Here is an 18,172-nt window from a genome sequence, read left to right on the forward strand (position 1 = left end):
AATAAGTATAAACAAATTAATAAACATAAACTTACCAGTTATTTGTTGTGTGGATCCATTTAAGCCTGTCATTCCATTAATTTCTCGAAATGTTAGGAACTGTCCTGTTTCAAGTTTGTGAGGACGATTTTCAAGGCAAGTGACAATACCAGGATTAGCCTAGAAATAAAGAGTAAAAACAAGTTCACATAGTCCTTTTTTATACAAATTCCAAATCTCACATAAAAAGGACCATGTTATCATAAAATTCTCAAAACAACTAAAATTGCAAGCCATTCTTCTCCTTCCATCATAAACACAAATATTTAAAGAACTGTCACAAAACAGTGACAACCGTATCATTTTATTATGAATAATTTCTATGTTGAGCAGAAATAAATATCACAAGCAGTTCAAATATTTCACAAACTCAAGGATTCCTGTGATTTATAAAAAATACTCAAAGTGACTGAATGTTTTAAAGTCATCTATTAAAGACTCATCACTTCATGGCAAATAGAAGGGGGAAAAGTAGAAGCAGTGACAGATTTTCTCTTCTTGGGCTCCAAAATCACGGTGAATGGTGACTGCAGCCATGAAATTAGAAGACACTGGTTTCTTAGAAGGAAAGCCATGACAAACCTAGACAGTATATTCAAAATCAAACACATCACTTTGCCAACAAAGGGATGTACAATCAAAACTATGGTCTCACATGTGCAGATGTGAGAGTTGAACTGCAGAGAAGGCTGAGCACCAAAGAACTGATGTTTTCAAACTGTGGTGCTACAGAAGACCCTTGAGAGTTCCTTGGACACTGAGGAGATCAAACCAGTCAGTCATAAAGAAAATCAATCCTGAATACTCATCAGAAGGACTGATGCTGAAGCTGAAGCTCCAGTACTTTGGCCACTTGATACAAAAAAAGCCAACTCACTGGAAAAGACCCTGAGGCTAGGAAAGATTGAGGGCAAGAGGAGAAGGGAGCAGCAGAGGCTGAGATGGTTGGACAGTATCACTGATTCAGTGGATGTGAACTTGGGCTAACTCTGGGTAATACTGAAGGAGAAGGAGGCCTGGTGTGCTGCAATCCATGGGGTCATGAAGAGTCAGACATGACTTACAGACTGAACAACAATAACAACAACATGAAAGACTGTGTACATAAAAGATGAGTCTAACTTTAAAAATAAAAGAAATCTAAGAATGAAGGATGGAAATTTAGTGCTAGGAAAGTGGTATTAACAGTATAAAGCTACAACACTTTAAATCAAAGAAATAGTATATAGCCCTGAATATAAGGTAAAAATAGGAGAAATTAGCTTATCTCATCTAAGAGGGTGCATGAGATACAGCAGACAACTGGAAATTTCCTAACTGCATATAATCTAACTATTGGTTAAATAAGGTGATAGTGATTTAATTTACATAAAACCTAATGGAATTATTATTGTCTCTGTCATAATTGTGTAGATTCTAGAAATTCTCTTGCTGTTTAATGATTTGAGAAACACAATTAAGACCACAAACATGTAGAAAAAATTAAGGTAATGTGGGTTTACTATTAATAATGGAATAATAGACATGTTAAGAATAAGACAAGAATAATAGAATTCATAAGGACCTTAAGAAGGAGAAATGACTTGCAGATAAGTTAAATGAAGACTATAAGATATTTTTCAGATTTTTTATGGCTAGTTTCCATATTTCCTGCACTGTTTAATAAAAGAAAATATCAGTGCAATACAAGATTCCTTGGAGTTTATTCTAACTTTATAATATTCTCAGGGACAAACTAACAATAACTAGAGAAGGTAAAAGGCTGAACAACAAACCATTCTGTAAGCAAACAGATACAAAAAATGACTTTTTAATGAATTTGCCTTAAAAAGTGGTGAGAATACCAACATTAACACTGGGTTTAAAAATAAAGCATAAAGACAGAAGCACAAATACTATTCAAAGTATATTTTCACTCCTTTGTACTTGGCTTCTTTTGAGCTTTAATGTAAATTGATTATAAAGAGTGCAAATAAAGTTAGTGATTTAGGCTAAAAGGAAACAGTAGTTAAAGTGGATCATAACTGTTTCTCCAATTCTTTTAGGTAATAAAAAATTAAGCTTGCATGACATTAAGAGAACACAGAAAATTCAGACCTTTTGATTTGACAGTTAATTAACTCTTAAGGTTTCATCCTCCTCCAAATAATGTTTTAGAAATATTTCAAATTAGAAAAGCTTTTGTCTGTGATGACTTAAGTGTCCATCTTCCTGGAGTCAAGAGTGTTGGGCCAAGTGACTTATGGCACATGTAATACATCTATTATCTGACACAATAAATTGTTCAGTAAACACTGACTCACAATTAATGTCCCATAGGAACATGACATAGAACAAAATTAAAATTAATGACATCAGCAAATGCTGATCTACCAATTATTAAATGTTAGATGGAAACCAGAATACTTTCTTAATATTCCAATTTCAATTTTAATCCAATAAAAAAGACTGTGTATTACAATATTTTGCTAATATTACCTTTTTAAAACATCAACTTAAAAATCAATCATAAACAATAATACACATATACAATCATACTTGCGTTATATCTGAAATGAAAATTTCTTTTGGTTCTTCTCCTGTTGTATCTAAAACTTCAAACTCATCACCAAAATCACAAAACAACCGTGACCAAATTCCATGTACATCTGCACTGATGAACTGTGAAATGAAAAAATAAGTTCAAGCTTAATGCATTTATATAAAGGAAAAAGAACTGAACCTGGTGGACCCCCTGGTGACAATTTTATTTATAATTAAGCATATTCTTTGAGATATAAAGTGATCACAAATATGATAAATTATTTGTAAAGTGGTTTCAGAATCAAGAGTTTAGGTATTTAGGACTGGATATTAGTGTCACAAAACTAGAAGCAACATCAGCACATCATTGGGCATTCTGTAATTTTTAAATAACAAAAACTCCTGCCTTATCCTAAAAATCAAGCACAGAATATAAGAAAGAGATACCTTGGTTTAATAGTCTAGCAGTGAATTCTTGCTTTTCATTTTAGAAAAGCAGAATGGAGTGTCCATTCACCAAAAGCAGTACAGTTAGAGGAAAACAAAAGAGCGCTAAAAGCTAAGAGTGAGTCAGCTGAAAAGGGACTGAGGAACAGAGCACATCGAAGTCAGGAAAGGTTAAAACCAAATTCTTAAACACAGTCATAAATGTGTTCTTGAAAGTGATTTTTATACACACACACACACACACACACACACACACACACACACACACACACACACTCTGTTCTAAGAAAATATAAAGAAATTGTTCTTGTGCTTAGTTATTTTTAGATACCGATAATAAAGAAAAATTCTTAATCTGTAACACATATGATACTGTATAAACTGATATTTTTCCAAGAAAAACTAGCCTATTTGTATTTGGGCATAAGAATGTAGCTCATTAAAATGAATTACACTCCCTATCAGATAATGTCATAAAACGGTTTACAGATTACCTTCTACTTGATCATGCACTGCCTTTACTACTGAAATAGCTATTTACAGCATTCTTTATGAGTCATGAAACAGAAGAAAGTTAGAAACTTTTTTTTTAAGTTGGCAAACTCAAGAACAATTTCTTTCTTTGCAAAACAACTTTATGAATAAATGTGTCAATCACACAAACAAAAATTTTAGTTTGTAAACTAGTATAATTGGAGAAGGCAATGGCACCCCACTCCAGTACTCTTGCCTGGAAAATCCCATGGATAGAGGAGCCTGGTGGGCTACAGTTCATGGGGTCACCCAGGGACGAGGGAGCCTGGTGGGATGCTGTCTATGGGGTCGCACAGAGTTGGACACAGCTGAAGTGACTTAGCAGCAGGATAATTACTTTATAAAACTTCTCTGTCCTGTTCGAAGTTTAATGACTACTGTATATCTTATTCATCTTAATAATTTATGAACTATGGCACAAATGTTCTATAAGGTGTATATATATGCTATGCAAATCCCACAGTCCAAAAATTTTCACCACATCTATCTGATACAGTATGGTGATAGTTCAGTGCCTATCTCAAAGGAACAAATAGCATTTTCCTTTTTCCAAAGGAATAAAGGACTCCAACAAAGAAGTGCAGTTAGTGGTATGTATTCAGTTGCAGGGGATGAATTATGATTTGACCCATCTAGACCTCCTTCAAGTCTTCTGAGTGTCATCGCTACTTATCTAATTATTTTGGATAAAAATCTCAGAGTCATTCTTGATCATTCTTTCCTTCACAACTCTCATTTATTCAGGCTCAATCCATTAGTCTTTTTTACAAAAGATGCTTCAAATTCAACAACTTCTCACAATCTCTATTTTTATCTCTTTTGAAAAAGGCACCAGCATCTCTCACTTGGACTACTTACTGCATTAGCCCTTAACAGGTCTGGCCACCTCTATTCTACTTTTACAATTCAACAGTTCTCTTTCTTTTTGGTCTCATGATCCCTTCATGTTCTTAAAAATTATGGACGATCCAATGAGCTTTTGTTTATGTGGGTTATATCTACTGATAATCACTGTGTTAGAAAGAAAAGCCAACATAAACACACGTTCCTTCAGCTGTCAGAGCCATGATATCACCATCAAGTAGACTCTGGAAACTCTACTGCACCCCATAAGAGAACAGTTTGACTTTGCAGACCCTGAGAAAGGGTCTCAGTGTCCTTGGACCACACTTTGAAAATCAAAATTAAAAATATTACTCATGTAAAAAGTTTCTTATGCAATTCACTGAAAAGTTATAAATTCTAATAGTGACAGTGCATTTCCTTTGGTAAACTGTGTCATTATTAAGTGATATTATCACCTTAATTGGAGGGCACTGAGAGCGGCAGAAGTCATTGATCTTCTTCTGCAATGAAAGTTTCATCTCCGTCAATACTACACACTGTTGAGAAGGATACAAGAAATTAAAGATTAGAAAATAAACAATTATTTTGGTAGCGCACAACTTCTAACTCAGAAGCATCCCAGTTTGCACTCTGCTAAAAATACATTGTTTTCTTTGTAAAAAATACTCATCTACTGTATTCCATTTTAAGGTTAACACCTTCAGAGATACCGAACAGCAAAAGTGAATGTAACATATACCGCCATCTTTAGGTACCTACAGAGGGACTGGTTCCAGAACCAAAACCTGCAGACATTCAAGTCCCTTACATAAAATGGCATAGTACATACAGGGAAAAACCTGCCCACACTGAATTCAATTACCAGTACAGACTTCATAATTAGAAGCAAACCTGAGCATTCTCTATGGTATATATGCATCTAGAGATTTTCCTTTATCTGTTACTGCCATGAAGCTGCTAAGCTACTCATCAGAGTATAAATTAAATGCTAGTTTAAACGGATAACAATTACATTTTTAAACCCTAAAGACTCCACCAGAAAATTACTAGAGCTAATCAATGAATATAGTAAAGTTGCAGGATATAAAATCAACACACAGAAATCCCTTGCATTCCTATACACGAATAATGAGAAAGTAGAAAAAGAAATTAAGGAAACAATTCCATTCACCATTGCAACGAAAAGAATAAAATACTTAGGAATATATCTACCTAAAGAAACTAAAGACCTATATATAGAAAACTATAAAACACTGATGAAAGAAATCAAAGAGGACACTAATAGATGGAGAAATATACCATGTTCATGGATCGGAAGAATCAATATAGTGAAAATGAGTATACTACCCAAAGCAATTTACAAATTTAATGCAATCCCTGTCAAGCTACCAGCCACATTTTTCACAGAACTAGAACAAATACTTTCAAGATTTGTATGGAAACACAAAAAACCTCGAATAGCCAAAGCAATCTTGAGAAAGAAGAATGGAACTGGAGGAATCAACTTGCCTGACTTCAGGCTCTACTACAAAGCCACAGTCATCAAGACAGTATGGTACTGGCACAAAGACAGACATATAGATCAATGGAACAAAATAGAAAGCCCAGAGATAAATCCACACACATATGGACACCTTATCTTTGACAAAGGAGGCAAGAATATACAATGGAGTAAAGACAATCTCTTTAACAAGTGGTGCTGGGAAAACTGGTCAACCACTTGTAAAAGAACGAAACTAGATCACTTTCTAACACCGTACACAAAAATAAACTCAAAATGGATTAAAGATCTAAATGTAAGATCAGAAACTATAAAACTCCTAGAGGAGAACATAGGCAAAACACTCTCAGACATAAATCACAGCAGGATCCTCTATGATCCACCTCCCAGAATTCTGGAAATAAAAGCAAAAATAAACAAATGGGATCTAATTAAAATTAAAAGCTTCTGTACAACAAAGGAAAATATAAGCAAGGTGAAAAGACAGCCTTCTGAATGGGAGAAAATAATAGCAAATGAAACAACTGACAAACAACTAATCTCAAAAATATACAAGCAACTTCTGCAGCTCAATTCCAGAAAAATAAACGACCCAATCAAAGAATGGGCCAAAGAACTAAATAGACATTTCTCCAAAGAAGACATACGGATGGCTAACAAACACATGAAAAGATGCTCAACATCACTCATTATTAGAGAAATGCAAATCAAAACCACAATGAGGTACCACTTCACACCAGTCAGAATGGCTGCGATCCAAAAATCTGCAAGCAATAAATGCTGGAGAGGGTGTGGAGAAAAGGGAACCCTCCTACACTGTTGGTGGGAATGCAAACTAGTACAGCCACTATGGAGAACAGTGTGGAGATTCCTTAAGAAATTGCAAATAGAACTACCTTATGACCCAGCAATCCCACTTCTGGGCATACACACGGAGGAAACCAGAATTGAAAGAGACACATGTACCCCAATGTTCATCGCAGCACTGTTTATAATAGCCAGGACATGGAAACAACCTAGATGTCCATCAGCAGATGAATGGATAAGAAAGCTGTGGTACATATACACAATGGAGTATTACTCAGCCGTTAAAAAGAATTCATTTGAATCAGTTCTGATGAGATGGATGAAACTGGAGCCAATTATACAGAGTGAAGTAAGCCAGAAAGAAAAACACCAATACAGTATACTAACACATATATATGGAATTTAGGAAGATGGCAATGACGACCCTGTATGCAAGACAGGAAAAAAGACACAGATGTGTATAACGGACTTTTGGACTCAGAGGGAGAGGGAGAGGGTGGGACGATTTGGGAGAATGGGAATTCTAACATGTATACTGTCATGTAAGAATTGAATTGCCAGTCCATGTCTGACGTAGGGTGCAGCTTGCTTGGGGCAGGTGCATGGGGATGACCCAGAGAGATGTTGTGGGGAGGGAGGTGGGAGGGGGGTTCATGTTTGGGAACGCATGTAAGAATTTAAGATTTTAAAATTTAAAAAAAAATAATAAAAAATTAAAAAAAAAAAAAAAAGACCTAAAAAAAAAAAAAAAAAAGATACATTAGTTGGCTTCAGTTCAGTTCAGTCGCTCAGTCGTGTCCGACTCTTTGTAACCCCATGAATTGCAGCACGCCAGGCCTCCCTGTCCATCACCAACTCCCGGAGTTCACTCAAACTCACTTCCATCGAGTTGGTGATGCCATCCAGCCATCTCATCCTCTGTCGTCCCCTTCTCTTCCTGCCCCCAATCCCTCCCAGCATCAGAGTCTTTTCCAACGAGTCAACTCTTCACAAGAGGTGGCCAAAGTATTGGAGTTTCAGCTTTAGCATCATTCCTTCCAAAGAACACCCAGAGCTGATCTCCTTTAGAATGGACTGGTTGGATCTCCTTGCAGTTCAAGGGACTTTCAAGAGTCTTCTCCAACACCACAGTTCAAAAGCATCAATTCTTCGGCACTCAGCTTTCTTCACAGTCCAACTCTCACATCCATACATGCCCACTGGAAAAACCATAGCCTTGACTAGACGCACCTTTGTTGGCAAAGTAATGTCTCTGCTCTTCAATATACTATCTAGGTTGGTCATAACTTTCCTTCCAAGGAGTAAGCGTCTTTTAATTTCATGGCTGCAATCACCATCTGCAGTGATTTTGGAACCCAAAAAAATTAAGTCTTATACTGTTTCCCCATCTATTTTCCATGAAGTGATGGGACCAGATGCCATGATCTTAGTTTTCTGAATGTTGAGCTTTAAGCCAACTATTTCACTCTCCTCTTTCACTTTCATCAAGAGGCTTTTTAGTTCCTCTCCACTTTCTGCCATAAGGGTGGTGTCATCTGAATATCTGAGGTTATTGATATTTTTCACGGCAATCTTGATTCCAGCTTGTGCTTCTTCCAGCCCAGCGTTTCTCATGATGTACTCTGCATATAAGTTAAATAAGCAAGGTGACATACAGCCTTGATGTACTCCTTTTCCAATTGGAACCAGTCTGTTGTTCCATGTCCAGTTCTAACTGTTGCTTCTTGACCTGCATATAGGTTTCTCAAGAGGCAGATTAGTTGGCTTAGCTTTCTTTTATTCAGAGATTCGACAGATTTACAACACATCTTTTGTTTTACGACAGTGTTACTAGTGAAACAACCAAGTTCTGTTATTTAAGACAGCAAATTATCATTTTCAATGCTTACTTTTTTATCATCACCCAGTGAGACAAGCAAAGAAAGTTTTATAATCAGATTTTATCATATCTGAAAAACTCATGAAAGGCCAAAATATTTTATTACCATCAATCATCTATCAAAAATGGCCTAAGCAGGTCAAATCTTGCAGTCTGGAGCTTTCCTTATGCTTGTTCCAGGAAATGAATAACTCACTTTCACTACCAATATCTATCTGGGTATGGATTTAGTTTTATCTAGCTTAGAATACAACATTCTTCCTACAGAGAGGTAATTCTTCATAGCTCTCCCACTTGGTATTGCCATGAATGCAAGGCTCTAACCATTCTTTACATGGGTTGTTTCTCAGGATTGCATTCGCCTGGTGCAAACTTGAAAAATGAGATAATGTCTCCCTCTGGGACAAAGAGCAAGCTTATTCATTGCTTGCTATAAAAAGGCAGGTTCCCCTAGCTTAATGTTCCTTTCTTCTAAAGGAACCCACCACATGTGCAGGCATGCACTGAGCCCTCTGCACATCACAGGGGAGATCTGGAGGAAGGCAGGAGGAAACAAGGCAAATGTCATGCTCACACTTACCAGCTCAGGTGTAATTAAGTCCTTAGTCTCTGACCCAGGAATCTCATGTTTTCTGCTAACATCCATGAAACTGTAACAGGCTAACTTATTAGCTTTCAAATACAGTAAAATCAAATCTTATTAGACTCAGTACTTACTAAGTCTAACAGTACTTACTGAGCCTGGCCTGTGTTTCACCAATGCTGGAAAATTCCCAAGCACCGTTTATTTGAATAAGCCTTTCTCCAGAAGTCCAACCCCATGAATTAGAGCTTTTTACTCAAGCTATCATTTTTAGAAATGATATATTCTCTTTAAATGATATATTTCTCTTTAAAATGATATATTTCTCTTTCATATATTCTTTCAGTGTGCTGTAGTCTCAAAAATATCCTCAGCTCTACCCTTTAGTCCATTAATTCTTATATGCACTGTTTAATCTACTCATTAAATGTTTTAACTTTTAGGACTATTTTTTCCATTTCAAAAAGTTCTATTTGTTGTATCTGCCTAACTGCTTTCACTGCTATCTTATTTTCATATTGTATTTTTAATCTCTTCTTATAAGATTTAATTTCAACATTTATAGTCCCCATCCAATAATTCTATTATCTGAAATTCTTGGAGGTTTAGCTCTATTGTCACTGACTCTTGATCACGCTGAACTTTTTCCTGTCTTATTATTTTGTATTATGAACATAGCCTCATAGGGGCTTTACATATTAGAATAAACTGTGGCCTGGTTGAGGATATATACCTGAGGATATATGGTTGAGCACATATAACTCAAAGGATACATCTTTGAGTTTTGTTTCTTTCTGGCATTCCAGTGGATCACCAGCTCAGTACTACATTTTAACATTAAGTTCTCAGCTTGGGAAATTTAAGTTCATATCAAACTTATGTGAGGGCATGCCTATGGTTAAGAACTCCCAGAGAAGATCTTTTTTTTTTTTTTTTTTTAATCGAGAGCTCCAGAGAGCTCTGTGTGAATCACAACCAACCGTGGAAATTCTTAAAGAGGTGGGAGCTTCAGACCACCTTCCCTGTCTTCTGAGAAACCTGAACGTGGGTCAAGATGCAACAGTTTGAATTGGAATGGAACAACTGACTGGTTCCAAACCGTGAAAGGTGTATGACAAGGCTGTATACTGTCACCTTATTTATTTAACTTTTATGCAGAGTATGTGCTGTGCTCATGTGCTGAGTTGTGTCTGACTCTTTAAGACCTCATGGACTGTAGCCTGTCAGGATCCTCTGTCCATGGAATTTTCCAGGCAAAAATACTAGAGTGGGTTGTCATTTCCTACTCCAAGGGAATCTTCCTGATCCAGGGATCAAATCTGCATCTCTGGTATCCTCTGCATTGCTAGGAGAATTCTTTACCACTGCACCACTTGGGGGAGAAGGCAATGGCACTTCAGTACTCCAGTACTCTTGCCTGGAAAATTCCATGGACGGAGAAGCCTGGTAGGCTGCAGTTCATGGGGTCGCTAGGAGTCAGATACGACTGAGTGGCTTCACTTTCACGCATTGGAGAAGGAAATGACAACCCACTCCAGTGTTCTTCCCTGGAGAATCCCAGGGATGGGGGAGCCTGATGGGCTGTCATCTCTGGGGTCGCACAGAGTTGGACACAACTGAAGCGACTTAGCTGCAGCAGCAGCACCACCACCACTTGGGAAACCCATATATAGAGTACATTAAGTGAAATGTTGGGCTGGATGAATCACAAGCTGGTATCAAGACTGCCAGGGAAAATATCAACAACCTCATATATGCAGATTATTCTGCCCTAATGGCAAAAAGTGTAGAGTAACTAAAAAGCTTCTTGACAAGGGTGAAAGAGCAGAGTGAAAAAACTGGCATGAAACTCAACATTCAAAAAACTAAGATCATGGCATCTGGTCCCATCATTTCATGGCAAACAGAAGGGGAAAAAGTAGAAGCAGTGACAGATTTTTCTCTTCTTGGGCTCCAAAATCACTGCAGATGGTGACTGCAGCCATGAAATTAAGATACTCCTTGGAAGGAATGCTATGACAAGCCTAGACAGCATATTAAAAAGCAGAGGCATCACAAAGATCCTTATAATCAAAGCTATGGTTTTTGCAGTAGTCATGTATGGATGTGAGAGCTGGACCATAAAGAGTCCAGCTGAGTGCCAAAGAACTGTTGCTTTCAAACTATGGTGTTGGAGAGGAGTCTTGAGAGTCCCTTGGACAGCAAGGAGATCAAACCAGTCAATCCTAAAGGAAATCAAACTTGAATATTCATTGGAAGGACTGATGCTGAAGCTGAAGCTCCAATACTTTGGCCACCTGATGCAAAGAGCCAACTCAATGGGAAAGACATTGATGCTGGGAAAGATTGAAAGCAAAAGAAGGCGGCGGCAGCAGAGGATGAGTTGGTTAGATACTATCACTGACTCAATGAACATGAATTCGAGAAAACCCTGGTACATAGTAGAAGACAAGAGGAACCTGGCATGCTGCAGTCCATGGAGTTTTAAAGAGTTGGAGATGACCTAGTGACTAAACACCAATAAGAGAAAATGGACAAATTTCCTATTCTGATGGTCAAAGATTGTTCTCATACACCTTTTCATTAAGGGTTTAGCTTTCTGAGGTTCCAGAGAGTTAGAAAGAGGTGGTACGGCTCAATTATATATCGTATCTCATGCAGACAAATTTTTATCTAGTTTCTGTGTGACCATTCCCAATTCCCAAGAAACGTGGTAACTGAGACAAGCAAACTCTGTCCAGAAAGTGAACACAGCCACAGTTAACTGGTTTCCTTTTAATTACCTATTCAATTTTGGTCTCTGAGCATTTCCCTTATACAATTTTGACCTCATGTAATCACTGAAAAAGAAGTCTATTAAGTAATTCTACTGTAGACAGTCTATTAAATATCTCTGTAGCAGGATGGATTTCAAGTTTTCCAATCAAGAATGGACATCTACAATGATCTTTAAGTGGGTGTGATACTGTCATTATAATAAGAAATACATATTTTGTCTTCATTCAAAGTTTCTAGCACATAGTTGCTACTACTCTTGTGATTTCCTATATAAGAGCTCAGGGGCATCTTTCGTTATAATATTTAGTTTTGTCCTTTGGGACATATCTTCACAGTGAAAAAGGTGAAGTAAATGTCTTGTTTCTCATAACAAGCCCTTTCAGACACACCTGAGTTTATGTTAATGAGTTGACTTTTGGGAAGCCCCTAAGGATGGGGGCTGGTTGTTAGGGGAACCAACCTTAGGCTGTGAGGTTTAGAACCTTCAGTCCTATCTCCCAGACCTCTTGTGCTGGAAACTGACTTAATCACCAATGGCCAATGTATACTATTAATCATTTTTGCTTACATAATAAAGCCTCCATAAAAATCCTTGAACCAGGGGATTCAACAAGTGGAGGTACTGGGAAGGTGGCATACTGGAGAGGCCATGGAAACATGGCACCCCTTGTACCCATCCCCCATCCCCTAACCTATGCATCTCTTCTACCTGGCTGTTCCTGAGTCACTGTCTTTTATAATACAATAAACTCGTAATCTAGTAAGTAAACTGTTTTTCTGAGTTTGTGTGCCGCTTTAGTAAACTAACTGAACCTAAGGAGGGGATTGTGAAAACATCTGATTCATAGCCAGCTCTGAGAAGCACATGTAACAACCTGAACTTGCAACTGGCATCAGAAAAGGGCTTGAGGATGTGGGTTCTTATAGGACTGAGTCCTTAACCTGTGGGATCTGACACTATCTTCTCCAGACAGAGTGTCAGGACTGAACTGAACTGAAGGACACCAAGCTAGGTGTCCAGAGTTGGAAAATTGCCTGGTGTGTGGGGAAAACGCATAAATATATAGTCACACAAGTGTCAGAAGTTTTGAGATCTTAAGAAACACAGGAGTGCTTTTTCTTAGACAATGGGTATCATAATATCACAGGAAAAAATGCAGTCACTTTCAGAACATCCCAGGTGTTGAGAATTTTTGTTTTTATTTGTTACCTAACGAAGACTGAACTGTTGATCCATATTATTTACTTCTAGGTACCTGGGCTATATATTACTCTTTGCCTATGGCCTTAGGAAGAGTAGAGTGTGCTTTCCTGCTCCTTTACTTTGGACTTGACCATGTGACCTGCTCTGTCAATGATATATTAATGGAAGCAACACAAACAGAGGTTTGAAATGTGCTTGGAAAGTGGCACTTGCTCCTTTGTATTTCTGCTACTGGTATGAGACCATGTCTCAGGTAGCCTCCTGGTCCCCGAAGAGAGGTTCATGGACCAGGACTCAGACTGTGGAGGAGTTCAAGTATAGCTAGAACAGCTGAATTCCAACTGACATCAGAAGCATGAGAAAGAAATGCATGCTGCTATAAACCACTGTATTTGTGGTTTCTCATGCACGTTACTGCGAAAATAGCTGACTGATATAATTGCTTTGTAATTTTTAGGTCATTGCCCTAAAACAAAGCACTTTAAAGGTATTATTCTAAGTCTTTTAACCTGAATTTTTTGATCTACTTAATAGACTATATTAAATCAGTACTTTATTAATACTTAATGATTTGCCTTCAGTTCAGTTCAGTTGCTCAGTTGTGTCCGCCTCTTTGCGACCCCATGGACTGCAGCACGCCAGGCCTCCCTGTCCATTACCAACTCCTGGAGTTTACGCAAACTCATGTCCACTGAGTCGGTGATGCCATCCAACCATCTCATCCTCTGTTGCCTGCTTCTCCTCCTGACTTCAATCTTTCCCAGCATCAGAGTCTTTTCAAATGAGTCAGTTCTTCACATCAGGTGGCCAAAGTATTGGAGTTTCAGCTTCAACATCAGTCCTTCCAATGAATACTCAGGACTGATCTCCTTTAGGATGGACTTGTTGGATCTCCTTGCAGTCCAAGGGACTCATTAAGAGTCTTCTCCAACGCCACAGCTGAAAAGTGTCAATTCTTCTGTGCTCGGCTTTCTTTATAGTGCAACTCTCACATCCATACATGACTACTGGAAAAACCATAGCCTTGACTAGATGGACCTTTGTTGGCAAAGTAATGTCTCTGCTTTTTAATATGCTGTCTAGTTGGTCATAACTTTCCTTCAAGGAGTAAGCGTCTTTTAATTTCATGGCTGCAGTCACCACCAGTAGTGATTTTGGAGCCCCCCAAAATAAAATCTCTCACTGTTTCCACTGGTTCACCATCTATTTCCCATGAAGTGATGGGACCAGATGGCATGATCTTGGTTTTCTGAATGTTGAGCTTTAAGCCAACTTTTAACCTTGGAATCTGTCAATAACATCCATAATATAACATGGAGTACTAACCTGGTATTTATCTAAGAAGGAGAGATCTGTGGTTTCATTTAAAGGAATAGAAGATGATGTGACATGAACATATGGATTTAATTCTGCAATATGTTGAAGTACAGCTTCAGCCCTAAAAAGCAAAACACATACACACAAAACAGAAAAAAGAATTTTACTACTCTTTTGTTCAATAAACACATTCAATTTTTCAAATTTAGACACTTTGAAGACATTAGAGAAACCTAAATGTTACAAAATTTCAATGGGAATTTTAAACTGGAGAGGAAGAAAGAAGCTAAGGGTTAATTATACTATACAATCTTAAGATGTAGCACACTGTCATATTCCAGAGGAAGTCACACAATCTCAAAATGTACATACTCTTATAGGCCAATGCTCCTTCAGTCTCTTAATGACTGAGCAATAATAAGGACCTACTTTAACAATCTCAAAGAAATTCATTCCTAAGTAGCAATGTGACAATATTAAAATTTTGACAAACATAAATATTTACATGTCAGTACTTATTTGTCTATGGTAGAGTGAATTTATGGTGATGAGTTAAATAGCTAAGACTGAATTGGTATTCTAGATTCAGAAAATGTTCTAAGTAACTGCAACATTAAAAAAAAATCCTATGATAACACATCAAAATATCTATTTTCACCTGTTTCTTATATTAACAACATCATCTTCACAGAGAAAGAAGTTGGTTCCTAGATCCCATGCTTGGCATTTTTCTGTATCATGAATTGTAAGTGCCTTCAAAAAGGAGAAAAATATCTGTTAAAGTCAGGAGTAAATCAAGGATGCTCACTATCTCCAATATTATTTATACCGGATTGGAACTATTAGCCTGTGTAATTAGACCAGAGAAAGTAATTAAAATCCAGTTAGATCCATTCATGTCTACAGTCAGATAATATGACTATAGACATCTACAAATCCAGAAAAGATCATGGAAAAACTATTTTATTACTATTATTTCTTTTATAAACACAACATATTATTTTAATGCCAGTATATTAGTTTTTTGCAGAGATCAATGTTATATTAACTTGAATATACCTTCATTATTCAACTGTGAAATGAGCTAAGATAAATCTTTTTTTTTTTAAGATAAATCTTAAAAGCAGGGTTTTGATTACTTAAAATAGTAAAACTGTAATTCCAAGTTACAAAGACATTTATATAACCATATTCTTTAGCTATTAATAGCTGTATACTAATGACAATAAGAATTAACAATACTTTCCACTATGACATTTATCAATAACAATTCTCAATTAAATCAATAATAATTAACATGATGGTCATATTGTAATTCCATATAAACTTACTATATGTTTGCTGTTGGGTGTGTACGTATGTATTTTACAAATAGTACTGAACCTTAGTTGACTTTAAAATCACATAAATAAACTTTTCCAAATGGTCATGTTTAAAGTAAGAAAGATACTAACTGGAAAAAAGATATTTTAAACTTATAAGCCACAAATATGGACACAGGGTATCCCAAAATAGAAATATGTAGGGGCCATCAAAATATTTAAGCATGTTCAACCTTGCTCAAGAATGAAACACCTTTTCTCATTCATCAGCATGGCATAAATCTAAAAGTTTGACAATATACTCTACGGGTGGGAGTGAAGTGAATCAGGCATTATTGGTGGGAATGTGAAGTAGCACAAAACCTCAATGAAAAAAATCTGGCAATCTTTAGCATAATGACAAGGGCATTTCTCTTTTGATATAGCAATCCTACTGTTAAGAATCTATCACACACACACAAAAAAAGAATCTATCATAAAGACACACTGGAAAAAAATACAAAGATATATATATATACATATAAATACACACACACACACACACACACACACACAAGAGCGGTAGCTGTAGCACTATTTGTAATAGCAAAAGACTGGAAATGATAAAAATGTCTACCAATGAAGAACTATGTATAATTATGTATGATACATCTACACAATGTATATCCATAGTTATTAAAAAATAATGAAAAAAAATCACTATGGAGTAAAACCAGAATATGCTGATATGTGGTAAAAAGCTAGGTAGAAGTAAGTACGGTACTTTATCTATGAAAGGCAGGTGAGGATAAATGTGCAAACACACATGTACAGATTTGCCTGTCTATGTACATACATTTGCTTATATTTAAAAAGAGATTAAAAAGAAGGTGACCTAATACACAAAGGACAAAATAGGGTAGAGAGAAGATAGACTTACTTGAACATACTTTGCTTTATAAATTGACTTTGCATTATTTCTCATATAATAGTAAACTAAATCAAACTAAAAAAGCAATCCCTAAAGATCCCAAGAAAGATGAATAAATGGGCAAAACTATCTATTTGAATTTGTTGCATAACTACACAAAAGAATTAACATGACTTAAGAAAGCAATTAATCTGTCTGTCAAATCCAGATGGGATACTAGGGATAAAAAAAAAAAAACTCACCTTAAACTGTTTTCAATAATCACATTGATATTAATAATGCTGGAATTGTTATTCTATAGCTATGTCACAGACAAGCAGAATATAATATGAAAGTGAAATTCTCTCAGTCTTGTCTGACTCTTTGCAACCCCAGAGACTATGCAATCCATGGAATTCTCCAGGCCAGAATACTGGAGTGGTTAGCCTTTCCCTTCTCCAGGGGGTCTTCCCAACCCTGGGATCAAACCCAGGTCTACTGGATTGCAGGCGGATTCTTTACCAGCTGAGCCACAAGGTAAGCCCAGAATATAATATAGGGTAAAGCAAATAAGTAATCAGGTTCATGTCATTAAGACTCAAATTGTTATAGTAAGAGAAGACACACAAATATATAAATATGGAGGTAGATGTGATAAATGACCTGATTTTTTAACCAGTAAATTGCAAGGAAGGAAAAAAAATCAGGGTAGGAAGATCTACTGATTAAAAGAAACCAAGTTCAGTATATGGGCTTTACCTGGATGCGGATTAGAACAAATCAAATTAAAGAAAGGAAAATATGAACTCTAACTAGATACTTAATAATTATGGTAGTCTTCTATGATAGCCCCAATGATTCATACCTCTTGATATTCAGGCCTTTGTGCTATCCCATCTCCTAAGTGACTTGCTTTTGATGACTATAGCATAGGTGATGGAATGTCACTTCTGAGATTAGGTTACAAAAGACCTGACACATTTCTCTTCTTATCTTTTGCTTGCTTACTCTGATGAAACAAGCTGCCATACTGTGAGCTGCCCTATGGCGAGGGCCACATGGCAAGGAACTGATGGTGACCTCCAATCAATAGCCAGCAAGGAACTGAGGTGGGAATGTGAAATGGCACATCCTTGCCACTGAATCCTGCCAATAACTACATGAGCGAGCTTGGGAAGCAGACCCTTTCCCCAGCATCAAGATGACTACAGGCCCTGCCAATATGTTGACTGGAGCTTTGTAAGAGACGCTCAACCAGAGGTATTAGCAAAAGTACATCTAATTCCTGACCCAAAGAAAGTGATATAAATGCTGTAGTTCAAATTGCTAAGTTTTGTTTGAAGATAACAATGATATTTAAAAAACTGTTAACATTTTTAGGTGTGAAAGTGATTTTGTGGTTGTTTTAAAAAAACACCCTTATATTTTTGAGCTATATACTAAAGTAATTTAAGAATAACATAAGATTTCTGAGATTTATATCAAAATAACTGGGCAGTTAGG

At 36.7% G+C, this 18,172-nt stretch overlaps 1 protein-coding gene across 2 annotated transcripts in view; it reads right to left on the reverse strand.

Moving 5' to 3' along the window:
- UBA6 (ubiquitin like modifier activating enzyme 6) overlaps window positions 1-18,172 on the reverse strand; it is a 91,020-nt gene that overhangs the window by 46,033 nt on the left and 26,815 nt on the right. For both annotated transcript variants that reach the window (XM_005681656.3, XM_018049508.1), the window contains exons 5-9: window positions 15,117-15,211; window positions 14,468-14,579; window positions 4,845-4,925; window positions 2,578-2,700; window positions 36-159 (exon numbers count right to left, since the gene is read on the reverse strand). In XM_005681656.3, the coding sequence (XP_005681713.2) occupies window positions 36-159; window positions 2,578-2,700; window positions 4,845-4,925; window positions 14,468-14,579; window positions 15,117-15,211 (535 nt within the window). The remainder of the gene's footprint in view (window positions 1-35; window positions 160-2,577; window positions 2,701-4,844; window positions 4,926-14,467; window positions 14,580-15,116; window positions 15,212-18,172) is intronic.

Source organism: Capra hircus, chromosome 6 (assembly GCF_001704415.2).
Source record: "Capra hircus breed San Clemente chromosome 6, ASM170441v1, whole genome shotgun sequence".
NCBI lineage: Eukaryota > Metazoa > Chordata > Mammalia > Artiodactyla > Bovidae > Capra > Capra hircus.